We start from the raw sequence: 23663 nt of genomic DNA on the forward strand, positions 1-23663 counted from the left end.
TTATCTTGCATCACTACTACAAATCCCACAATGCTTTGCTAGTAAGTTGGCATGCAGTCGAAACCGGCGAGCACTCCTTTTTTCTTTTGACAGTTATTGACAGCCACGCTCCAGCTACATCGTACAAATTTATTTCACCTTCCACAAAAATGGGCAAAGGAAAGATGGACACCAGGAGCTTTGAAGACATTCATGCTTAAATATACGGTTTTGCTCGCCTCAGAGCCTGACCCAGGACTTTGATGAACTTACATTTAAGAAAAGATGCCAGGTATCCGGCTTAGACCAATGTGCAGAGTAAATCAGAGTGCACTTTTATTACTGCAAGGCATGGTTTGTTAAAAGTTTTAAAGTAGGATTTTTTATTTAATTACATTTTTGGTTCTTTTGTTGTTGGCTTTGACAAAGATTTACTTTAAAAAGAAACTTGAAAGGATACGGAGAGAGACGTACTTTATCTATTTAAATAAGAAAAGAATACCATGTGTCTTTTATTTCAAATTATATTTCTCATGTGTTTGTAATATAAAGCTTTGGTTGCTCCAGATTCTGTGTTTAAGCAAAACTAACCCCCCCCCCCCCCCCCCCAATCCTCAAAAACCCACCGAATGTTGCGCACACTGAATTCACAGTATGTGAATGTGAGTGAAAAGGATTTCTGAGCACCGGGAATGACCCCCACCCCCCCACCCACCACCACCTTTTCTTCCAGTGATCTTCGTGAAATGAAGTCAACCAGCATAACCAAAGTCTTGTTCCTATTTGACTTCAGGAAGAGGTCGCTATCTTGAAGCCACTAATTAAAACTCCTCCCAACTCCTCGAGCATCACTGGAAAAATGTTGATTTTAAAGTTTGTAGATTTTAGCGTTACTGTGGCGAGCTCTCAAATGTGGCGTTTTCCCTGTTGCTCGCCCTATTTCTACTGGATTAATGTGAAAATGTAATGCATTTAAAACCTATCACTTAATACATGCATTCATAAGGGCTGATGGGAAATAAGCGCTGGCTTCCTTCTGTCTCAACAGTCCCGCCAGCAACTCGAGGGTGAATTTCTACGCATTACGTTACTTTTTTTTTTTTTACTTGCATACAAATTCTCAAAGGATTAAAGCAAAAAAATCCTCAAAATAAAAACATGGAGGCTACACAAGGGCAATCTGGTTTTTTAGCACCTCCTCATTAATATCGTCACAAACTTAAATAAATGTATATCATATAGTAGCCTACATAGTGCAAAGGCAGGTTGCTCAATGGCACTAGGGCAGTGGAATGCTGTTCATCCCCAGGGCAAAACTTGCACTTAACTGAAATGTTTTTGTCTTTGTTTTCAACCAATTGGAAATCATTTGAATATCTCCAGTTGCCGAATGACCCAACATATTCATCCACGTCCATATTTCTGGTCTCTTCAGTTTGGTTTGACCAATCTCCAACTCTGCATCGGCACACACGAGTCACCAACTGTTTTCTTTTATTAATTAAGTATCTGGTTTGTTTTATTTCACCAAGAAGTCACCAATGGTTTCACTGCACTAAAATGTGCGTAATGAAGTTACGAGGCTTTCTGTATTCTAGTCATTGTAATTTAATTACTGAAATGCGATCTGTAATCCATTACATTACTCTGTTACGGACAAAAATAATTACAGTAATCCGTTACTTCGGAATTCATTACCTTCAACATTGGTGGTGGGGGCAGAAAGGGGTAGAGTGAGGGGTGTGTAGCAGCTGTTCAGCCATTGTGGGCGGGACTCCAAAGGGGGCGGCGAGGGCCACTTGCAGCTTTAGTATTCTTTTTCTGTTTTCTGCGTTTTTGGATTTGTTTTTAGTATGTATTAATAGAATGGGGCTGACGTCATTTCTGTCAGAGAGTTTTCCAACTCATTTGGTGACATTTCAAAGGAAAGTTTATTCTGGACTTTACATGTTCTATTAGGGTTTCTGCCCCCAAACAGTTCTGAATGTTCTGTCACTCCTCACAGAACACAGCAAAGATCCTAATCTTTCCCCCCTTGGTTGGTGGAGGGTACTTGGTTTCAGCCAATGGCTCATTTGGGCTGCATCCACTTCTGTTAACATTCAAGCTAACAGCTGTAGACACAGTTCAGACAGGCTTTGGTGTCTGCGTCGGAGCTCATGGTCCTTCACACGTCACTTGAGATGGATTCACATTCCCCATCAGTGTGATGATGGTGATGGTGGAGTCCTTCATCCTTGTGGTGTCAGTGAAGTCCCAACACTCTCTGGTCCTGTTCCATAATTCTCTTTCATGAAGCGTCCAGCCTTGTCGCCCTTTCAGACATATTTGTGGCTGAAGGTCGTTGTAGCTGCTGAGCTCCAGAAGACAATGACACGCATGTCGCCTGTGATGGCAGGAAGCTGAAGGAAACGGCTCCCGCAGACAGAGCCGGCCTTGAACTCTAGCGACCGTAAGGGAGTGTGTGGAAGTCCATTTGATGATGTTTGCGTTCTGTCCACCACAGGTCTCTCGTGATCATCAGTACCCTGGATGGACGGATCTCGGCTCTGGATCCTCACAACCAGGGCAGGAAGCAGTGGGACCTGGACGTTGGCTCAGGGAGTTTGGTGTCCTCCAGCCTCAGCAAGCCTGAGGTAGCTCCACACCCCTTTTCTTTTTCTTCAATTCAAAAGCACCTCAACCCTACAGCGATGTCACACAGCCAACACGTACATTTTTTCCGCATATTGCACGGATGGAAAAGTGAGACAGGTTGTGGTCTTTACGGAATTTTCACAGAAGTACAAATACGCCACGCAAAGAAATACGTACATCAACAGAGATCATGAACTGTGTGTGATTATTGCTCTGTTTGTATGTAGTTCGTTAGTGATTCATGGGTCAATTCAGTAATTTGAATGTGATTTGTGTGGCGTATACATAAAAAGTCTTAGACATACGTGGAATGGTCGTGGAAGGACACAAATTTGTGTATGCATATCACAAAAATCACACAATTGCATAAGATTTATGTAAAATTTGCATATAAAGTAAACTGCGTGATTCTCAACCAACCAAAAACTTTGAACAGCTCAAACCAAATTCAGGTGGAAACCCTCGACGGACTTTGACGAATGACAAACGCAAGAAACACTTAAGAATGACGTTGTTACGCCCCCTTTGTGTCTAGGGGTGCTAGGGGGGGCATAACATAAAAAAGTAAAGGTTTGGCTACCAAACAATCCAACAATAACTAAACGTGAAGTTAAAAGGCTTCAGGGTGAACCAAGGCCAAAATAACAAACAAAACCCCAACTAACTGAAACATGTAATCTTACCTGTAAATTAAAGGAAAGGGAAATAAATGACAAAACTCTAACCTCCCTAACCTAACAAAAACAGGAGAAAACATGTACTAAAGAAAATGGCGGTTCACCCCTACAGCTTCACTTAAATAACTATAAACCAAAAGACTAATCAGAGTGGGCACAAAAATACAAACTACGAAAAATAATGTTACTTTTTTTTATGTTATTCCCCCCTAGCACCCCTAGACATAGAAGGGGGCGTAACAACGTAGACCACGCCTGAATCACGAAAGACCAGCATTTCATCCGTGGACACGTGTGTGACACGGCCTTCAGATCTTCATCTGCTTCGCTCCGTTTATGGAGAAACCCTTTGATGGGTTTTCCAGAAACGCAGAATGAACCGCTACATCTGTTGGTGGGTGAAGATCTTCACTTCTGCAGCGCTGAGGTCTCATTTGGAGATTAAAAATCCAATGGGTTCCTGACTGCTCCTGCAAGGTGGTGCAGATGGTCCGTGCTGGACCTGAATTGTGTTTTGCCTGAGCAGTCGGCCAAGCGGGGCTGCTGCAACTTTCCCTCCATGAGCACATGTTCACTACCATTGAGTGCTGCACACGCTTTCCCCCACATGAATGTGAAAGAAGCTGCTGCGCCGCCTGAGGGTTGCTTCCTTTGTTGGCTGTAGTGGTTTACACATGCAAGCACAGCCGGAGCCTCTTCATGTGTACATGTTCATGCAGACGCTTCACAGCAACATACAGAAAGGGAAGTGCAGACCAGAGCGCCACGCTCCGAGACGCGCGCTGCAGACATGTTTCCTTTGATGTGGACCCGCTCTCTGTGGAGCGTTGCCTCAGGGAGGACGCCTCTGATGCTAACGAGGATCTGGGTGTCTGCTGAGATGGGTTCAGGCTGGTCTGCTGGTGGTGGAGGGATACGCTGAGATCTGGTGAGCGCTTAGTGTGCTGCAGCAGACCGATCTAGACCGTCTTCTGATGACGGACACATGTGACTTCAAGAACCTCTAGAGTGTGATCTGGTTTAGGCGTAGAAAAAGGTTCAAATTGATGTTGTAAAGGATACAGATATGTATTGAAAAATCAATCTAGACCCCAATATCAGTGGAATGCCACTGATAGATTTGAACAAGTGTTGGCAAAACCGGTATCAGATTTATTGTAACGTAAATGATTGCTTTCTGTCAAACTTCTGTCAGTTTCTCTACTTGTTGCGTCTCCACTGTATTTCCCTTTTTATGTACATCTGATGCAAACACAAAGACGTCCAATCACAAGCCTGCGTTTTCCTAGTCGGGCCAATTACAATTGGCTGAAGGTGAACCACGGTGAGAGTTTGTCCACTCAGTGGCCTTGTGGAAGGTCGTGGGTTCAATCCCAGGCAGAGTCATACCAAAGACTTTAAAAATGGGACCCAATACCTCCCGGCTTGACACTCAGCATTAAGGGGTTGGATTGGGGGGGTTGAACCTTCAAATGGTTCCCGATCGCGGCTCGTCTGCAGCTCACCGCTTCCCCAGGGGATGGGTCAAATGCGGAGAACAAATTTCCCCATTGTGGGATAAATAGTCAACTTTAAACATATGATTTCCATCTTTTTGATCACTGGAATCAATTAAAATGACAAACTTTTATCTGAACACAAAGGACAAGACAGTCTAAAAGACCCAAAAGCAGGTTTGAATTTTTGAAGCTGTTGTGTCCAAAAGACAAAACAGCGGGAACTAGTGGTAAATAAAATAATTAGCAAGAATAAAACAGATTTTTTTCCTGTTAAAAGGTATTTTTATTTAAAGTTTTAAATACCAAATAAATAATAAATATGTAAGTCAATTTCTGTGAAAGAATTGTCAAAGGGTTGACGGAATCTGCTGTGTGTCGCTTCGTGGACCATATATAGAGATGCATATTGTAATTCAAGTATTTTATTGAGTTTTAACAGTTTACATGCATAACAAATCCCCTCATCCCCGCCCCCCAAACAAGAAAAAGGAATAGAACATAAAGCAGTGAGGATTACCAGGAACAGTTTCCTAAACATGGTATATTAATGAGTCATCATTAAGCCATCATTGATGGATAAAGTGTACTATTTTTCAGTCAATGATACATTTTGACTTCGTTTCACAAGCACCATTTTCAATATTTTTTCTTTCCACATTTTTAGCGTTGGGATTTGCGGCATAATTTCATAATAAGACGAGCGCATCTCACCAGTCTAGTTTTCAACACTCTGAATGTAGTTTGGCTTAGTAGTGGCACCTCTTTTCTGTCCCCTAACAGGCATAGTCTTGGTGATTTGGGAAGTTCACATGCCTTCCAACCCTGTATAGACTCCAAAATGGAGAGATAAGTGAACGCTCCCATATTCATCTGACACTTCCAACACTGACCAGTTTCACTAACTCCCATCACATGAAGTCTAGATGGAGTGTGGTAATACCTGTGAAGTATTTGACATTGAATAAATTTGCCTCTGGCTTGGAGACGCGCATTGATTTATGTGTGAGGGAAACGTACACAACCCTAATTACCATGCAAACTTTCAACTGTAAACAGATCCAAACAATGCTTTTCAGGATGTCTTCATTGTGTCATTCAGACAGAGGGCCTGTTGGCCGTCATTCCACGTCAACATCCCAGAGGCTGAGTGTCTTGATTCTGGATCCTACTTGACGTCAGGCTCTGTTTTGTGGGATGGGATTTAAATAAAAACAGGATGCTTTGTGCCTGCAGTGGAAGCATGCAGCAGAAAGGCTGTCATGCCCAATTTAGAAGGACTGAATGCATCCTCGTTTACATTTCAACGTATCCTCAGGAGCATGCCGCGTTTACTCAGCTCAGACTGTGACTGAGGGGAACGTCTCTACTATCAGAATGAATGCAGCTTGGCTCTTATCTGCAGACATTATGTTCAGATATGATTATTACTTATGCCGTCTCGTTCTCGACACACTAAGACCGTGCGCGGAACAAAGCGGATGAAGTCCACAGGAGGAGAACGCAGACCTTCAAACATCCTGGCGTCGTGTGTTGTGACAGAACTGAGGCGAACTGAGGCTATGAACTCATTGACTCTTGCTGTGATGACACTTGACTACTGCAACGCTCTCCTTGTTGGGATTCCTGGCGGGAGCCTGCAAAAGCTTCATCGAAAACTGCACTGCTAAGGTCCTGACGAGGAGACGCAAATTTGACCACATCACTCCTGTTCTTCAGTCAGTCACTTCACTGGTTACCCATTCGTTCCAGAACTCACTACAAACTCTGTCTCCTCTCCTACCAATGCGATTGAGGAGACAGTCCATTGAACTACTCCTGCCTACCTTAGTAAGTTCCTTTCCCCGCAAGCCACTTCACGACTCCTCTGCTCAAATTTCACTCCTTCACCAACCAAGAACCCGGCTGACCACAATGTGAGAGCGTTTCAGGCTGCTGCCCCTCGACTCTGGAACAACCTTCCAGATTCCCTCACAGCCCCACAAAGCCTTGACACCTTTAAAAACGGCTTAAAGATATTCCTTTTCAGGACTTTTGTTGTTGTTGTTTTGTTTTTCTTCCTTCTTATTTAATAACCATTGATATTCCTGCTTTATAGTGTAGCGCTTTGAGAGTTTTCCTCAAAATGTAAAGTGCATTCTAAATCAAATTTTTTATTATTATTGTTATTATGACACTTGTGTGTGTCAGAGTGCGTTTGTTTGTTCTGCTGCTCCGCTTCTTCACCCTCCTCTTCCCATTGACAACGTCTTCATCAGTCCTCTCTGTGTCCCGGAGACACCAGTCTGCTCAGTGATCCGGGGCTGGGGGGGGGGCTGCAGACACGCCATTGGCTCGCCGTGACACGGCGGCGAGGAAGCAGCCAGTCACCTGCTGCTTCTGCAGAGACTTGCAAACCGCTTTGTCTGCAGAAAAGGAAGTCGGCAGGCGCAGCTCCGGGTGTCAGAGGGGTTGAAGGGTATCGCTGTGTGTCCGTGTGTGTGTGTGTGTGCGCACGCGGGGGGTTTCTTTGTCAAGTGACTCATGCTGAAGGGGCGGGGCTAAGAGGATAAGGGGTGGCCTGATTAGTGAGGTGAGGTAATGGCTCAGAGCAGAGGTGATGTCATCAGATAGCACACTTGCGTTCCTCTGCTGGCATGCAGCGGGGATGAATGAACGCTTGATTGATCCTCGCAGCTTAACGGGACGGGCAGTAATTCTTCCAGCCGGCATAAGAGAGGAAAACAGCCAGGCGGGCAGTATTTTTGTCAGGAAGTCGATGCTTGATGTTTGGTGGTCCCAGCTCTCCTCACCAGCCTTACGGGCCGTCCCTGACCCTCTTTGTGAAGGGGCGACCCCGTGTGAGTCTGCAGCTACACACAAACGCACAACAACTGTCTGACAACAGCCGCTCAGCGCCCGTTTCCCAGGAGATGCTTCCACCATCAGATGATCCCAAAACATCTTCCCACTCATGTGGATGAATGAACTGATGAACAAAACGTGTCCGAACCACAGCAGGAGGACATGCAGGGCGGTTCTGTGTTCCCACTGAGGGAACATTCAGAAAAACCGCTAAGACTTGAACGAGTCGGAGCTCTTTAGAGATTAATTGGTCCATAAAACCCACAGCAAAGGGAGACGATAGAGAAGAAGGCATTTATGCTGACATCTTTTAAATAATTTACTATATTTTTTTTCATTATTTTAATATTTTAGTGTCCCCAGAGGTAGAAATGAGATATGTGAGCAATTACTTTTAATAATTTTGTTTGTTTATAGATGTCATAAATCAGAGAAAATCACGGCCTATTTCAGAAACGGTTTAATCCAAACCGAGCAGACAAAGACATGGAAACAAACCGGCTGTGGGTGGGCCGATCATCTACTGTTCATCAACTTCAAAGCCTGAATTTCATTTTCCATTCCATGGAGCAGCCTGAGGCTCCCTGTATTATGCCCCCCCCCCCCCCCCCCCCCCCCCCCCCCAGTAAAAAACATTGTTTTCATTAAATTTTTGCTGAATTGTTTGTGTCAGGAGTTTAGCGTTGCTTACAGCTCAATAAACCGAAGCCACGGAGCAGGATTCGCTTCAGAGCGACCAGGACGTCCCCGTCAGATCCTGCTCCGTGGATCCAGATGTTGTTCCGTGGATCCACATCCTGCTCAGTGGATCCAGATCCTGCAGGAAGGCGTTTTTTATAAAGCTCCATTATTAGCCCCACAGGCTGAAGGTTGTGGGTTCAAATCTCAGAACAGTCACAGTCTGACTGCATTAGGAAACAATTCTAAATTAAACCAAAAATAAAACTGAGAACTTACTTCAATAATTTTATATCAGCACTTCCTCTGTTGTGGGATCAATAAAGTTCTGTTCGATAAAAAATGATAGAAAAAAAAAAGATTTTTAGTTTCTTTATAATAAATTCTGAACATTTTACTTGTTCGTTTGTTTTCCTGCTGCCTTTTTGATCCTGAATCTTTTTATGCATAGATTAGCATGTAAATTTAAAAAAAATCTTTAAAATCTCATTTTAAAAATATTTAAAAACGACATGATGAAACGATGAATCCATTCCTATTTCCATGAGAGCACACTTAAATATATCTTCTGATGGATTTTCTGGTCTTTCATAGTATATCTGAGTATCAGAAAGCAGCCAGGACCCGGATCTGAAAACAGCAAAACTCTTCTCCAAATGCTGAAAAAGTAAACAAATAAATAATTGAAGATCTTTCGTTCAGTTTTTCTGTTCAGTAAAGAGAGTTCGCAGCTTTTTGTTGCAATGACCTCCAACAGCACAGACGCCAATAATTCACAGAGCAGGAGAAGAGAGGAGACGCGCCGCTACACCTTTAAACTCTGCTCCGGTTTACCTTTTGGAACTGAAGTAAGTTTACATACAGCAGGAGTCAGACCTTATTTCATTGTGAGTGTTGCAGGGAACTTCGTTTCCAATGTTTAGTAGAAATTTTCTCTCCACACTGATTGTTCCAGTGTGATGCGTTTGTAAAACTGAGACGGAGCGGCTGAAGGCTGGATGGTGGCTGGATGGTGGCTGGATGGAGGCTGGATGATGGCTGGATGATGGCTGGATGGTGGCTGGATGGTGGCTGGATGGTGGCTGGATGGAGGCTGGATGGAGGCTGGTTGAAGGCTGGATGATGGCTGGATGGTGGCTGGATGGAGGCTGGTTGAAGGCTGGATGATGGCTGGATGGTGGCTGGATGGTGGCTGGTTGAAGGCTGGTTGAAGGCTGGATGATGGCTGGATGGTGGCTGGATGGTGGCTGGATGGTGGCTGGATGGAGGCTGGATGGAGGCTGGTTGAAGGCTGGATGATGGCTGGATGGTGGCTGGATGGTGGCTGGTTGAAGGCTGGTTGAAGGCTGGATGATGGCTGGATGGTGGCTGGATGGAGGCTGGTTGAAGGCTGGTTGAAGGCTGGATGATGGCTGGATGGTGGCTGGATAAAGGCTGCATGGTGAGTGTATGGTGGCTGGATGGTGGCTGGATGGTGGCTGGATAAAGGCTGCATGGTGAGTGTATGGTGGCTGGATGGAGGCTGGTTGAAGGCTGGATGGTGGATGTATGGTGGCTGGATGGAGGCTGGTTGAAGGCTGGATGGAGGCTGGATGAAGGCTGGATGGTGGCTGGATGGAGGCTGGATGATGACTGCATGGAGGCTGGATGGTGGCTGGATGGTGGCTGGATGAAGGCTGCATGGTGGCTGGATGATGGCTGGATGATGACTGCATGGAGGCTGGATGGAGGCTGGATGGTGGCTGGATGATGACTGCATGGAGGCTGGATGGAGGCTGGATGGTAGCTGGATGATGGCTGCATGGAGGCTGGATGGAGGCTGGATAAAGGCTGGATGGTGGCTGGATGGAGGCTGGATGGTAGCTGGATGGAGGCTGGATGGAAGCTGGTTGAAGGCTGGATAAAGGCTGGATGGTGGCTGTATGGAGGCTGGATGGAGGCTGGATGGAGGCTGGATGGTAGCTGGATGGAGGCTGGATGCAGGCTGGTTGAAGGTTGGATAAAGGCTGGATGGTGGCTGTATGGAGGCTGGATAAAGGCTGGATGGTGGCTGTATGGAGGCTGGATGAAGGCTGCATGGTGACTGGATGGAGGCTGGATGGAGGCTGGATGGAGGCTGGATGGAGGCTGGATGGTGGTTGGATGGTGGCTGCATGGAGGCTGGATAAAGGCTGGATGGTGGCTGTATGGTGACTGGATGGAGGCTGTATGGAGGCTGTATGGAGGCTGTATGGTGGCTGCATGGAGGCTGGATGGAGGCTGGATAAAGGCTGGATGGTGGCTGTATGGAGGCTGGATGAAGGCTGTATGGTGGCTGGATGATGGCTGGATGGAGGCTGGATGGAGGCTGGATGGAGGCTGGATGGAGGCTGCATGGAGGCTGGATGGAGGCTGGATAAAGGCTGGATGGTGGCTGTATGGAGGCTGGATGAAGGCTGCATGGTGACTGGATGGAGGCTGGATGGAGGCTGTATGGAGGCTGTATGGTGGCTGCATGGAGGCTGTATGGAGGCTGGATGAAGGCTGTATGGTGGCTGGATGATGGCTGGATGATGGCTGCATGGAGGCTGGATGGTGGCTGGATGGTGGCTGGATGGAGGCTGGATGGAGGCTGGATGGAGGCTGGATGGAGGCTGGTTGAAGGCTGGATAAAGGCTGGATGGAGGCTGTATGAAAGCTGGATGATGGCTGGATGATGGCATCAGGTGCAGCGTGACTCATCCACCCTCTGGAGAGTCCCTCCTCTGACTAAAGCCTCTTTGCAGCACCCACAATGCTATGGTCTTATCCCCTCCTGCTTTACTTTGTAAATGGATCAGGACACCCCCCCCCCCCCCCTTGAAAGGATGACGTCACTGCTGCCCCCAGTTCTGCTCTCTAGTAAATCATTTTGACGTCTTACTCCAACCTAGTTTCTCTTTCTAAGCACAAAGCTGCTCCACAGACAGAGGAGAATGTGACCACAGCTTTGACTGCAGCGACACCAGACTATCCCATCCCAAACCAAACGGACACTTTCAACGTCTGTCCTTGTTGAATACCTATGAGGAAAGCCCTCTGACAGTCGGTGGTGGTTGTTGACATGCTGGAGAATCACTGTTGTCCTGCAGATGAGCCAAAGCAGCTGAGGTTAAGTCAGGATTAGCGTTGAGGTTGTGCACCGATCTCATCTTTGCTGTGGTCTCCATTATCCAGACTCACTCTACCCGTGATACGAGATCTTTGGATTGAAGATGGCTGAACCAGTCACCCAGTCGCTGTGTCATTTATGTACAAGTCTGGAGCTGTGTGTTTGTGTGTATTTAGAAGCACAAACGAAGCTTCTACACACATGTTTCTGTATTAGTGTTGAAATCCCTTTGATTTCAGTTTCTGCATCCACTTCAAATTTAAAAATGAAGCCGAAACTGTCGGAGGATTTCTCTGCTTTAGCTTCCTGAGACGAACAGTTGGAATAAATGAGAAAAATGCCGTCCTTTCGTCTTGCAGGTGTTTGGCAATAAGATGGTCATTCCCTCTCTGGACGGTGCCTTGTTCCAGTGGAACCGGGACAGGGAGAGTATGGAGGCAGTGCCTTTCAGCGTCGAATCCCTGCTGGAGTCCTCGTACCGCATCGGAGAGGACACCGTCCTGGTCGGCGGCAAATCACTCACTACTTATGGCCTGGGGGCTTACAGCGGCAAGGTCTGTAACAAACAAAAAAAACAGGTGTGTTTCAGTGCATCAGGAAGGCAGAATAACCCCAAATGTTGAATGCAGCTTCGTTACATTTGCTCTGCGGGGGGCTGCAATCGATGGGGTGAGGATGAGGGGGAGGCTGAAGATGTGCTCCTGCTTCAGAGGACCCAGAAGACCGTGCGTGCTGTCAGGCCTCGATCAGGAACAGAGAAGTGAGTTCTCAGTCGGCCGTACACTTCTTGTCTGTGCTGGAGTTCACTGGGTTTGTGGCTCGTTTCTTTGTCTTTGTTCCATTTGACAGAAGAACATAGACAAAAAAAAAAAAAAAGCAGCAAACATTCTGATGTCTTTATTTTTTCTTCACTGTGCAGATGATTTAGTGTGGTTCTGGTTTCAGGTGGAACTTCAGTGTCGGAAACTTTGAGCTGAAACTTCTTCCGGAGATCCAATCTGGAATGAACTTCTTGGAGGGAGAAATGACAAACGAGGACCCCTGGAACGACAACCAGAGGGTCATCACAGATGAACCAAAGGACAGGGAGAAAAGGGAGGACAAACAGAACCAAAACCAGCACTCGGACCTCGTCATCAAAGTGTCTGTTCCAGATTGGAAAGTCATGGCCTTCACAGAGCCCAACGAGCAGCTGGTCTGGGAGCATCAGGTGCGCTGCTGGACAGCATTGATGTTCAGATGTTTAAAGAACTTGAGGTGTCAGGTCTGTGTCTGCTGGGCTTGTACTTACGCTCTAACACCTTTTGTGTAGTTTTGCACGCCCATCGCCTCCGCCTGGCTGGTGGGTGGAGGGAAAGTTACTCCAATCAGCCTGTTTGATGACACGGGCTACAGGAGCCAGTCTGAAACCGAAGACGAGGACGACGAAGATCCAAGCAAGAGCCGGGGTTCCGCAGAGTCGAGCGTCTACCTTGGTGATTTTATTTCACCTGGAAAATTTTGGATTAGGCTGTGTCCGAATTCCTTCACTACATAGGGCACTATCCAAATCTACTATTTTAAAATGTGGTGCCCTAGAATTTTCCCAGAAGTCTCTGCGAAAAACCAGTGTGCATCGCTGCTAACTAGATAGGCAAAGATAGACCACAATGCATTGTGTTTGAACAATTTTTGTATAAAATAAGTGAGTCAAGTCAGTCAACATTTTCATCATCAGAACACAGTGGATTCATAAATAGTCGTAAAACGCTTGTATTGATTAGATGTTCATTAAATTGGTGGCGTCATAGTTCCTAAAAGAATACAGTTGTGAGCATGGCGTCCGAATTGCTTTTAAAATCCAGGGCACTAGTTAGTCATTGGGAATTCGGACATAGCCTTAGTCTATTTCAGACCTAAGACAAAAGCTGTTGGTCAACCATCTGCTGATTTGTTTCTCAGGGATGTTCCAGGGACAACTTTACCTTCAGTCATCAGTAAGAATCACTGAAAAGTTTTCTGCCAAAGCCATCGGGTCAGAGAAAGACAACATAATCCACGTACCCGTCGTTAAATGGAAGCCTCTAATACGTAAGTCTCTATCAAGCTGAGTTTGTCGTGCTAAAATAACTAAAGCCTTAGTCACAACTGCTGGTACGGGTGGAGGGGAGAAAGGGGCAAACCTGTACGGGACACGCAGGTGGTAGAAAGGTCGTAGGTGGCTTGGTGAGCTCATAGAGCCAAGATGTTCATTTTTTGCTACGGGCCTGCTGTGAGTGACAGACTATAGTGAAAAGGTATACAACATGCAAAATGAAGTATGGGTGGAGTAGATGAGATGCAGATGTGTCCTACGAAAGTCCTGCAGACCTCTCAAGGAGGCAGTTTGTCTTGTTAGACCAGACGATTGGACAACCGGAGCATAGTTTACGTGGACATCCTACAGGAAGCTGGGGGGGGTTAAGGAGTCAGTACTCACACCTTAAGGACTAGAGTACGGTGTGAGGACATCGTACGACAGCATCACAAGCACGTGGACCTTACATTTTACCCAAAAATACTTCACGATTTTTATGAGGAGCCTTGAAGTGGCCGTACGAGCCGCAAGGGAACAGCAAGACGCACCTGCACTCCCCTGAAGATCCAGCTGCTCCTCTGTACGGACCCGGACAACCCAAAAACCCATGCGGGTGCATGTGCCTAAGGCTACAGACTGTTGACTGTATAAACAACTGGAGAGATTGGCTTTGACATCACCCTTAGAAAATCCCCCATGCCACCTTTTATGATTTGTTTATGATCTGTATTTTTTTTATTCCACGGCTGTTGTAGTGAACTTCAGCTTTCAGTGATGCTCATCTCAAACACTAGTACGCATTGATTTGTAAAAATCCATCTTCTTCCTTTAGATTCTCCGTCCCGGACTCCAGCTCTGGTCGGTTCTGACGAATTTGACAAGTGTCTGAGTAACGACAAGTACTCCCACGACGAATACAGCAACGGAGCCCTGTCCGTTCTTCAGTACCCATACGGTCCGAGCTCCATGGCAACCGCAGGCAGATGCAGAGATGCTGGCCCGACGGGACGGAGCTCACTGACGGATCTGTGCGTTTGTCCTCTCTGCAGACAACGGGTACTTCTTCCCCTACAGCAAAGGCTACCGGGAGAAACGCGACAGCGCCATCAGCCTGATTGGAGGGAACGAGGCCGCCTCGGAGAACCGCAGGAGAAAAGACCCGGTGCTGCTGCTGCCCTGGTGGAAGGAGATCCTCGGCACCATCATCTTCTGCATCGCCACCACCACCTACATCGTCCGCAAGTTCTTTCACCCTCCCGCCCCCGTGGCCTACGTGAGGGTAAGAGCTACAACATCTGTGGACTGCATGAACTTTTGTCAAAGAAACTTTTTCTGTGGTTCTTGTTTTTTTTTTTCCACAAAGCTTAAATCATAAACACGTTATGTTTCATTTTCATGTTTAATTTATGTTTATAGGATTCTAATTTCAATGATTCATGAGAATCTTTCAGCTGTTCTTCTCCTCCCCATCACAGCAACGGAAAGAGTCAGAGACTCAGTGCCAGACGGACTGTAAGTTCGACCTTGAAGTTGTGGAGTCCAGAGAGGCGGTTTCCATGGAGATCCGCTCCAGTGAATATGTGTCCAGGTAAAAGCATCAGCAGACACAGCGTATTCTGAACTTCTTACAACTTTGCTGCCGTCTTGGGCATCGTTGCGCTCATGCTCACTGTTCGGGGTGTAGCTACAGGTTGAAAACTGTTACCATGGTGACCTGCGGTCTTCCGATAGGACACGGCAGAGATGGGTGGTAAGAGTCACGGCAAAGCGTGATTGGCTAATTCGGCCGTTCATCATCTAATAGAAACGGATCTGCGTCCAGTCCTCGCAGACGCAGCCTCGCCCGGCGCCATCTGCTGCAGGGTCGACTTGTCAGCTGCTCCCAGATGCTTCAGACGGGGTTTTTATTTTACCTTCATGTCACGATCAACACCTGTGATGGATGAACTTCACAGCTGGATGCAGCCTTAATGGTGAACGGCGAGGGTTGATGTTCATCGTGATAAAACCGTTGTAGCTGCAGATTGTTTTTTCTGCTGGTGCTGCCACCAACTTTTGCTTCACGAGTCCAGTTTTTGTTTTTTTTGGAGGGATTAAATGAGAGGAAAGTAAGACGCCGTGTTCTGTGAGGCTGCTCTGAAATGAAACCGCAGTGGGGCGTGTCTGGAGTCAATCGTCAGGAGGGAAAACGGGAAAGCGCCCTCACATGACCGCAGACGCATCTCTGTTCTGCAGCCGGCATGGCAACCTTCTCTGCTCTGATTAATAATGGATGCGTCCCAAACTCACAATAATTACCGTTATTCAAGTACATCTGGAAGTAAAATGTAGTTTTTTTTCCAAACAAAAAATAAACACGAAATACCTACGTTATGTTTTTTTTTTCATGTCACCTTTTAAGACTCAGTGCTCAGTAGAGGTCAGCTGAGGAGGCACACAGAATCCATGTCCTGTTGTAGTTTTAGAAACCCCGCTGACCAAAATGTGGCCCCCCCTGCAGGTACCTGACAGACTTTGAGCCGATGCAGTGCCTCGGCCGGGGGGGATTCGGCGTTGTGTTTGAGGCACGCAACAAAGTGGACGACTGCAACTACGCCATCAAAAGAATCCGGCTGCCCAACAGGTATCGTCGCTCACGGGTTGCACACCAGCCCCACAGAACACATTTGTCCTCGGGAGCAGAACTAAACCCAGAGTTACGCCTGCAACAAGCCCCGATCCAAAACCGACCCAAGTCCAAACCTGTTCTGTTCTCCAGGGAGCTGGCCCGGGAGAAGGTGATGCGAGAGGTGAAGGCGTTGGCCAAGCTGGAGCACCCGGGGATTATCCGCTACTTCAACGCCTGGCAGGAGAGCCCCCCCGAGGGCTGGCAGGAGGAGATGGACCAGAGGTGGCTGAGAGACTCCAGGTTAGTCTGGTTTTTTACCGGCCAGCCTCCTCACTCTGAAAGAACCAGAGGTTGATTTAGTTTTAAAAGTCTCTGCGATTGTCTTTTCCCTCCCAGTGCTACCGACTGGCCAATGAGCTTTGTTGACCACATGGAGGCGCTGTCAGTCAAAGTGCCCGTGTCCAGCTCTGTGTGCCCCTGCGGGCCTGACGGCGACTTTCTGGGGGCCTCTGTTGTGGAGCGCGCCCTTCTGTCCAGCAGCACCGTGGGCTTTGACAGCGGAGAGCCGTCCTTTCAGCCTCTGCTCGGCCACGACAGCCTGATGTCTGAGAGGGACAGCCAGGCCGACGCCTCGGACACGCCCCACTCCTTCGAGCTCTGCCCCCCGCGCGGACCCAGCGACTGCACCTCCTCCTCCTTCGATATCGTGTTCGAGGACTCTGGCTGCGACCGAGACGCAGACGCAGACACGCAGTCGGACTGCAGCGCGGCCAGCCCCAACCCGGAGACGGACAGGAACAGTTCGTCTTCCTCTCATACCAGACAAGCCCAGTCTGGCCCCGCCTCCTCCTCAACTCCTGCCAGGCCAACGTCTCTTACCCTGGCTCTTCCTTCAGCTCCTCCAAGCCAGCGAGTCCAGCCTTCACCTAAGGTTTTCTAAAAATCTGTTCCTTCTGCTGTGACTGTTAACGTTTTAGCGCTTTTTCAGTCCAGTCCCACTCTGGTCCAGTTATTTTCAATCATGAAATAACCAGACCCTTTGTTGATCTATAACAAACTGCCCTGCAGGCTGCAGGAAAATGCGTCTCTCTATGATTTTTTTGTTTGTACGTTTGTGTTTCCAGTGTGAATTTTAAACGGCACCTAATCTAATTGGTCCCTGTACCTCCAGGTGTACCTGTACATCCAGATGCAGCTGTGCCGGAAGGAGAACCTGAAGGACTGGATGGCTCAGCGCTGCCTGCCTGAACAAAGAGAGCACAACCAGTGTCTGGACATCTTCCTGCAGATCGCTGAGGCCGTTGACTTCCTGCACAGCAAGGGGCTCATGCACAGGGACCTCAAGGTAACGGCAGAGCCGGCTGGAAGGCCTCACCTCTGTTCTTTGGTGAAGTTTGAACCCCGTGAAAATATCTTAAACATAGCGTGTGCTGATTTACTTCAAGGGGAAGCCTCGACAGAAGTGTGAAGCTGTTAGTCTGGAGCTACTGATGAATGTTTGATCTGCATAGATATCTTCAGTTTTTCGGCTTTAATTAGTTAGTAGAAGTGTCCAAAGCTCAGAAAGCGTGGTAAAAGTGAGAGCCGTCTCCTCTGGGCCCCGCAGCCCTCCAACATCTTCTTCACCATGGACGACGTGGTCAAAGTGGGGGACTTCGGCCTGGTGACGGCGATGGACCAGGAGGAGGATGAGGACGAGCCCAGCACTCTGACGCCGGCCCCGCTTCTGACCCGGCACACGGGCCAGGTGGGCACCAAGCTTTACATGAGCCCGGAGCAGGTGAGAAACGCCACGAGAGAGCGCCGCCTCCCCCCCTGCAGAGGTGTGCGTCCACTCAACTCCGCTTCCATCCCGCCTGCAGCTCTCCGGAAACTCCTACTCCCATAAGGTGGACATCTACTCGCTGGGTCTGATCCTGTTCGAGCTGCTGTATCCCTTCAGGACGCAGATGGAGAGAGTGAGGGTGAGTGAGCAGACAAAAAGCATGGACTTTCCTGCTTTGGTCATTTTTCTGTGCGGCCTTCAGACTGAACAGTGAGTGCACCGCCAAAACTCTAAAAAACTCCAAGCGTACTTCTTTGATTTCTTGTAAGGTTAAGTCTCTACTCTTGAAATGAGACGAGTGATGGTTAACTGAGACGGAAAAACTCATTTGTGGACTTTTCTCTTATGATTTGCTGTAAAACTAGTTAGAAACCCGGACTCTTTTATGAATAAAACCATCAATGGTGTCTAAATAGAGGGAGACCTTCCTGTTGAGCAGAGCTGACCCTCTGTGCCTCTGGCTTGATGGTTGAATGTGAAATTCCATGTTTAGAGCACGACTGAGGTCAGAGCTGATGTCTTCACGGCAGGAAGATTGATGCTGTGACTCTTCTCTGTGAAGGCATTGCTGTTTTTGTTCAAAAACTAACTACTGTATGATTTTTTTTCTTCTTCATTATGCTTTTTTTCCCCCCCCACTGAATCCGAAGTCCTCCCCTAACCCTTTGGCTTCTCCCTAAACCTACATCTATCCCTGCGAGCGGAGAGATATGGAACGAATTCGGAGGTTGCTACCACTCGTCGATCTATGTTAGTGCGTAGCCGCTGGCGCTCAGAAATTACAGACCAACATCCGCTGTATAACTTTTAAAAGTCACTTAAAGACATGTCAGCTTCTGTGCTTCAGAGCACAGCCACGTGAAGAAATGCACGACACAAGCGGATATCCGGCCTTAAGTCGCTACAGCTCCTCCTTAATAAAAACACTTTTGGACGCCACTACGGCTTCCTACAATTGGAGCAACAGGGAGGAGCCAGAAGGACAGGGGATTCATTTGGATTCGGACGACTTATAGTCTGAAAAACGGGGTATACGTCAGATCCTTCTCACTTTAAGTTTCTGTTATGAGTGAAAATGTGTCATATTTAGGATAAAAAGAAGTCTTGACCCAAATTATTACTTAAGAGTCGTTGTCTAATAGTCGTTGGTCTAATAGACCAGAATATTTGGTGAGATTTGTTAGTTTTTCTTTGCAGGTTTGATTCCTAAATGTGGCGTCAATTCCACATTAATGTTTTATTCCTAACAGTCAAATCACTGCTATGACGCCCCCCCCCCCCACTATTTCAAATTAAAAAAGCGAGCTACTGAGCAATCAGCCCATCTTTTTTTAATGTCCAAAGAGTTTTTGGATCAATAAATGCACTTTCTAATGTCTTATGAGCCGATCTTTAAAGAGCCATTTGAACACTGAACTGTAGCAGAATCCTAAACGATAGTCTATACTTGGCGATTCTAAGGGTTATCGTTGTCTTTGTTCCCAGCTGTTCTGCTCTTAAAAGCTTAGTTCTCTGCTGTAGGAGCAGCCTTGTATTTGTGTGTGCGAGTGCTCCTGCGCAGACGGGCCGATGCTCTGCTCTCACTGCGCCGAGCAGCTGGGGACCTTTGTCTTGGCGACAAAGGCGGTCTTGGTGCAGCTGCGCTCACAGGTGTTTGCATCCTTCTCCTAGACCCTCACGGAGGTGAGAGTGCTGCGCTTCCCAGAGGTCTTCTCCAGAAACAACAGTCAGGAGGTGAGTGAAGGTCGTCTGCTGCCATCTAGTGGCACCACACACTCATGAGTCTGGGTTCACTTTGTGCCCCAGCAGCTGTAATACCACTGTACAGTCATTCTGTGCTCAGTCACAGAGAAAACAAGCATTTTATGAGTTTCCACCTAAAACCTGAGCCGGTCTTCATGAACACACAGCTGACATCCTGCCAACGGGAAATGGTTTTTTTAAGCCAATTAAATAATTGGGTCCTTTCAGCAGGTATTGAACAAGTGTACCACATTAGTTAAATGCCCCTTTTGACCCGTTAAATGACTAATTATTTAAAATAACATTGATCTAAAGCTAAACAGGGGGGTATGTTAGTCACGTCATCTGGGAGATAAACGACCTTCAATAATAATTTAATAAACGGGATTATCTGGATTAGGTTGACTCCAAAGACGATTAGATAAGTAGACCTACAAATGTCACTGAAGTGCACCAGAAACATGATTACTGTTGTTAAAAATCTGACAGAGTAGTAGATTTAGCTCTGTAGAAAGAGGTAGTCTAATAAAAGCTAAAGAGCACTGATCTAAAGAAGAAAATCACTAGAAAGTGTTGAATTTATCTGTCCAGGAAGTTGTTTTTACTATGCAAACTATCCCATAATAACATCTAACAAACAAGGACTTCCACACAAGCATTAAAAAAAAAGTAGACATTTTGCTAAATGCAAAATTACTGCAAATGAGATGTTATTCCATCCAATAATTAGTATTTTTTGTTGGTTTAAAGCAAATGGTTCGTGTTTTTGGAGTTTTTCTGTGCCTCCTTGAAGTTCATTGTGTTTAGAACGTGTGCGACTCGTTTCAGAATAAAATGTGAGCAAACTTAGAACAGATTCTTGGTACAAATTGGCGCAGCTTTATAAATCCTCATAAAATCTAAAACTAGCACTTCTTCCCAGAAGATACTGTAAATCAAAATTTTTGTTTTTTAAAATGTTGCCAATGAGGGTCAGTCTAAGCTGTAAAATGACATCCTTAAAGTAAAAATACATGTTTTTCTATTGTCAAGAGTTTAAACTAAAATGGACTCATTTTAATAATAATAATAATTGTCTTATTTCTAGATATCTGAGACAAAAACGTTGCTTGAAAAGGCGTTAAGCCGCCTCAAACCTGCTCAAATATCTTCAATGTCTAAAAACAAGGTTTGAAAAGTTTCCAGTCAGTGATTTTTCGGACTCCTTCAGTTGTGTTCATGTTGTGTTGCGTGCGTTCATCTCGACAGGATGTCCGTGTTGCATCACGGCGGCTCTGATTGCACTCGGCTGTGTTTTCTGTCTGCTTCCAGCTGGGCATGGTCCGCAGCATGCTCTCCCTGAGCCCCAGCGAACGCCCAGAGGCGGCCGACATCACAGGAACGCCCCTCTTCCAGGAGCTGGAGCTGCCTTGCCGGCTGGCTGTGAGGCAGCGCTCCCGCACCTACAGCTCATCTTCAATGGGCCGGCCCTCACGCCAAACCTCCGCCACCTGAAACACGTGACTGCGGTGACCCTCGGTGACCCCTCTGTTGGGAGGCCGGGTCCTCCTGAAACACAAAGCCGCAGAAATCCGCATCGCTTTTTCAGGAGATCCTGCACAGTTTGGGGTTTTTGTGTTTCGTTAGTTTCAGTTCAGACTGTCCCACAGAAGGCAGGCATGTGTTCATGACCACAACCGCCAACCGCCGATGGGTGTAGATACTTCAGCTGTGGATGATAAACACGTCTGCATCATGGCGGCTGATCTCCAACTGAAACCTCAGTCTTGGGCTCCTCCAAACCTGCTGGAACGCCTTCTGGGTCGGTCAGTGTTCGCTCACCTTCACCTCGCCCCACACCTGCAGGACGACTCTCCACAGGGGACCTTTGACGCCCACCATCCTCCCGATTCCAGGGACCTGCTGTCCACATCCTCTACATGCCTGACCCGAAAGACCAAAAAAGGACCTTTGCCCTCTCTCTTTTTTTTAAAGAGTTAGTAACGTATTTCCTAGAGAGAAGCTTTCCATCCAGGCCAATCACCTTGAGGGCGGGGCCAGTGACCCCTCAGAGGGAATGCTGGGCATTTGACTGGTGTCTCTATGGGGAAGTGTGGTGCTGAATGTGAGCTGATGGGTTTTTCTCAGAGGGACAATCATTTTCTAACTGTACATATTCTCTGGGGGGGAACCTCGTTTCTCTCCGTTGTTTTTTTTTGGATCTTGTACAGACAGTTCGACTTGTTAAAGGCTTTTTTTTAATGAAGAAACTGTAAGATAGTGTGATATACTGTGACACGGGAGGCGAAGAGGGGACAACCTCTGCCGTTAACGGAAAGCTGAATGTCATGGTGGGACCTCCAGACACACGGTGGCGGTCACCTCTAACAAATTGTTCATTGTTTTTTTTTGTTTTGTTTTTTCTCATTTTGCTCTTTAGTGGACCCGACCGGAGGGTTTGGGTCTGAACAGCTGGGGGGGGGGCTGCTGCAGGTACCAGAGTGCCATTTGAAAGTCAGTGAAGTGTACTTTTCTGTAACCGATAACTCGCCTCGTTATCCGTCTTGACCCGACCCCATCCCGCTGGTGGAAACACGGCACACCGGGGCAGAAAGCGCCGGGTCGACCCTATGCACTGCGGGGGGGGCCTGGACCTGATCACATGATCCTCTTCTGAAGTGCTGGGAGAGTCACATGACTTGTTAGGAACTACACACACACAAACTCTTATTTTGTAGAAGTCCTCTCAAAGACTGTACTTTTCCAAAAAGGAAAACCTTCATTTTTTTAACACAAAGTGCAGTTTTTTTAGAATTCTGCTGTGTTTTTAGACGACTGCAGAGCCGACTGATGATGCTCCTTCATCCGCCCTGAAGAGCGCCGTCCTCGCTGGTTTAACGGGCTCTCCTCCCGCCGCCGTGAACTGCAGAGGTTATCATGAAGCTTCCAGAGCTGAAAGGCGAAAACGCTCTTCTTCATCAAACCCTTTTTGGACAAACCTTTTGTACAATTTTTTTCTACTTCTTAGTCTTGGTCAAAGAGTTTAATGTTGGTTTGAGGAAACATTTTCATCCAGTAGGTGGTCTGGAGTTACTGAGAAGGTGAGCTTCGATGATGAGGAGTCCAACTTTCCCAGCAGAACACCCACCTGCTCCTCTTCATCGTGTTGATGAAGTGGTGTCCTCGAGCCCCGCCTCCCATCACACTGTCCATAGTGAATTTGTAAATATGTCAGTTTGCTTTATTTATGTTTTGATGCTGCGATCAATCCTCGCTGGGTTGGAGTTGTAATGAATGTGCTTCCCGGAGCGCGTTGGAGTATGACGACTTCTTAAAAGTCTAAGTTTAATAAACTCTTCTATTCCATTCGTACAGCTGTGCGCCTCTCATTCCGTCCGGAGATTTGCTTTGTCTCCAAAATAAGAGAAATATCGGCAAAAACAGACTTCATCCCAGGGGCGGAGCTATGGGGGGTTGGGAGGGGGGCAGCTGCCCGCCCGCCCAGCAAAAAGCTTTGCCCCCATAATCTTTGAGTCAATATTAGCATCTTTATTGAAATGGAGTAAGAAATCAGCAATACTAGCCCCTTAAAGCATTGAAAAAGCTGTCTTTTTAAATAAAATCTCCATCTCCAACCTGACAATCCAGAGACGAGACCCGGGCGCAGAGCAGCAGTGTAAAACGCTCCTCTGAGCCTCCCTTAGGGTTAGTGCCGGTGCAAAACCCATGCAGGGAAAGTCAAGCAGGTCCGAGCTTTAGCTTATGTGCTGAAAGACAAATGAAAGGAGCGCGTCATAGAAACCTTAAAGTGACAGACAGCAGTTCTCACAAGCAGAATTATGTCATTAAATGCGGTTTATTAAACATTCGATCCATTTCCTCCAAGTCCCTCTTAGTCAACGAGTTAATTACTGATAACAATCTTAGTCTTTTAGCCTTAACAGAAACTTGGCTCCATCAGGATGACTATGTTAGATTGAATGAAGCAACCCCCCCCACTTATGCTAACTA

General features: G+C 47.0%; 1 protein-coding gene across 2 annotated transcripts in view; it reads left to right on the plus strand.

Moving 5' to 3' along the window:
* eif2ak3 (eukaryotic translation initiation factor 2-alpha kinase 3) overlaps positions 1 to 23024 on the plus strand; it is a 29656-nt gene extending 6632 nt beyond the window's left edge. Inside the window, 17 exon segments of one of the 2 annotated variants that reach the window (NM_001278892.1) lie at positions 2486 to 2615; positions 11801 to 11995; positions 12071 to 12201; positions 12387 to 12651; positions 12754 to 12916; positions 13383 to 13511; positions 14330 to 14452; positions 14547 to 14776; positions 14973 to 15085; positions 15998 to 16120; positions 16256 to 16405; positions 16502 to 17036; positions 17277 to 17450; positions 17712 to 17885; positions 17968 to 18069; positions 19602 to 19664; positions 20985 to 21167. In NM_001278892.1, the coding sequence (NP_001265821.1) occupies positions 2486 to 2615; positions 11801 to 11995; positions 12071 to 12201; positions 12387 to 12651; positions 12754 to 12916; positions 13383 to 13511; positions 14330 to 14452; positions 14547 to 14776; positions 14973 to 15085; positions 15998 to 16120; positions 16256 to 16405; positions 16502 to 17036; positions 17277 to 17450; positions 17712 to 17885; positions 17968 to 18069; positions 19602 to 19664; positions 20985 to 21167 (2983 nt within the window). 2 annotated transcript variants of the gene reach the window in all.
* Positions 23025 to 23663: the final 639 nt, after the last annotated feature.

Source organism: Oryzias latipes, chromosome 22 (assembly GCF_053564925.1).
Source record: "Oryzias latipes strain Hd-rR chromosome 22, Olatipes_Hd-rR_3.1".
Classification (NCBI taxonomy): Eukaryota; Metazoa; Chordata; class Actinopteri; order Beloniformes; family Adrianichthyidae; genus Oryzias; species Oryzias latipes.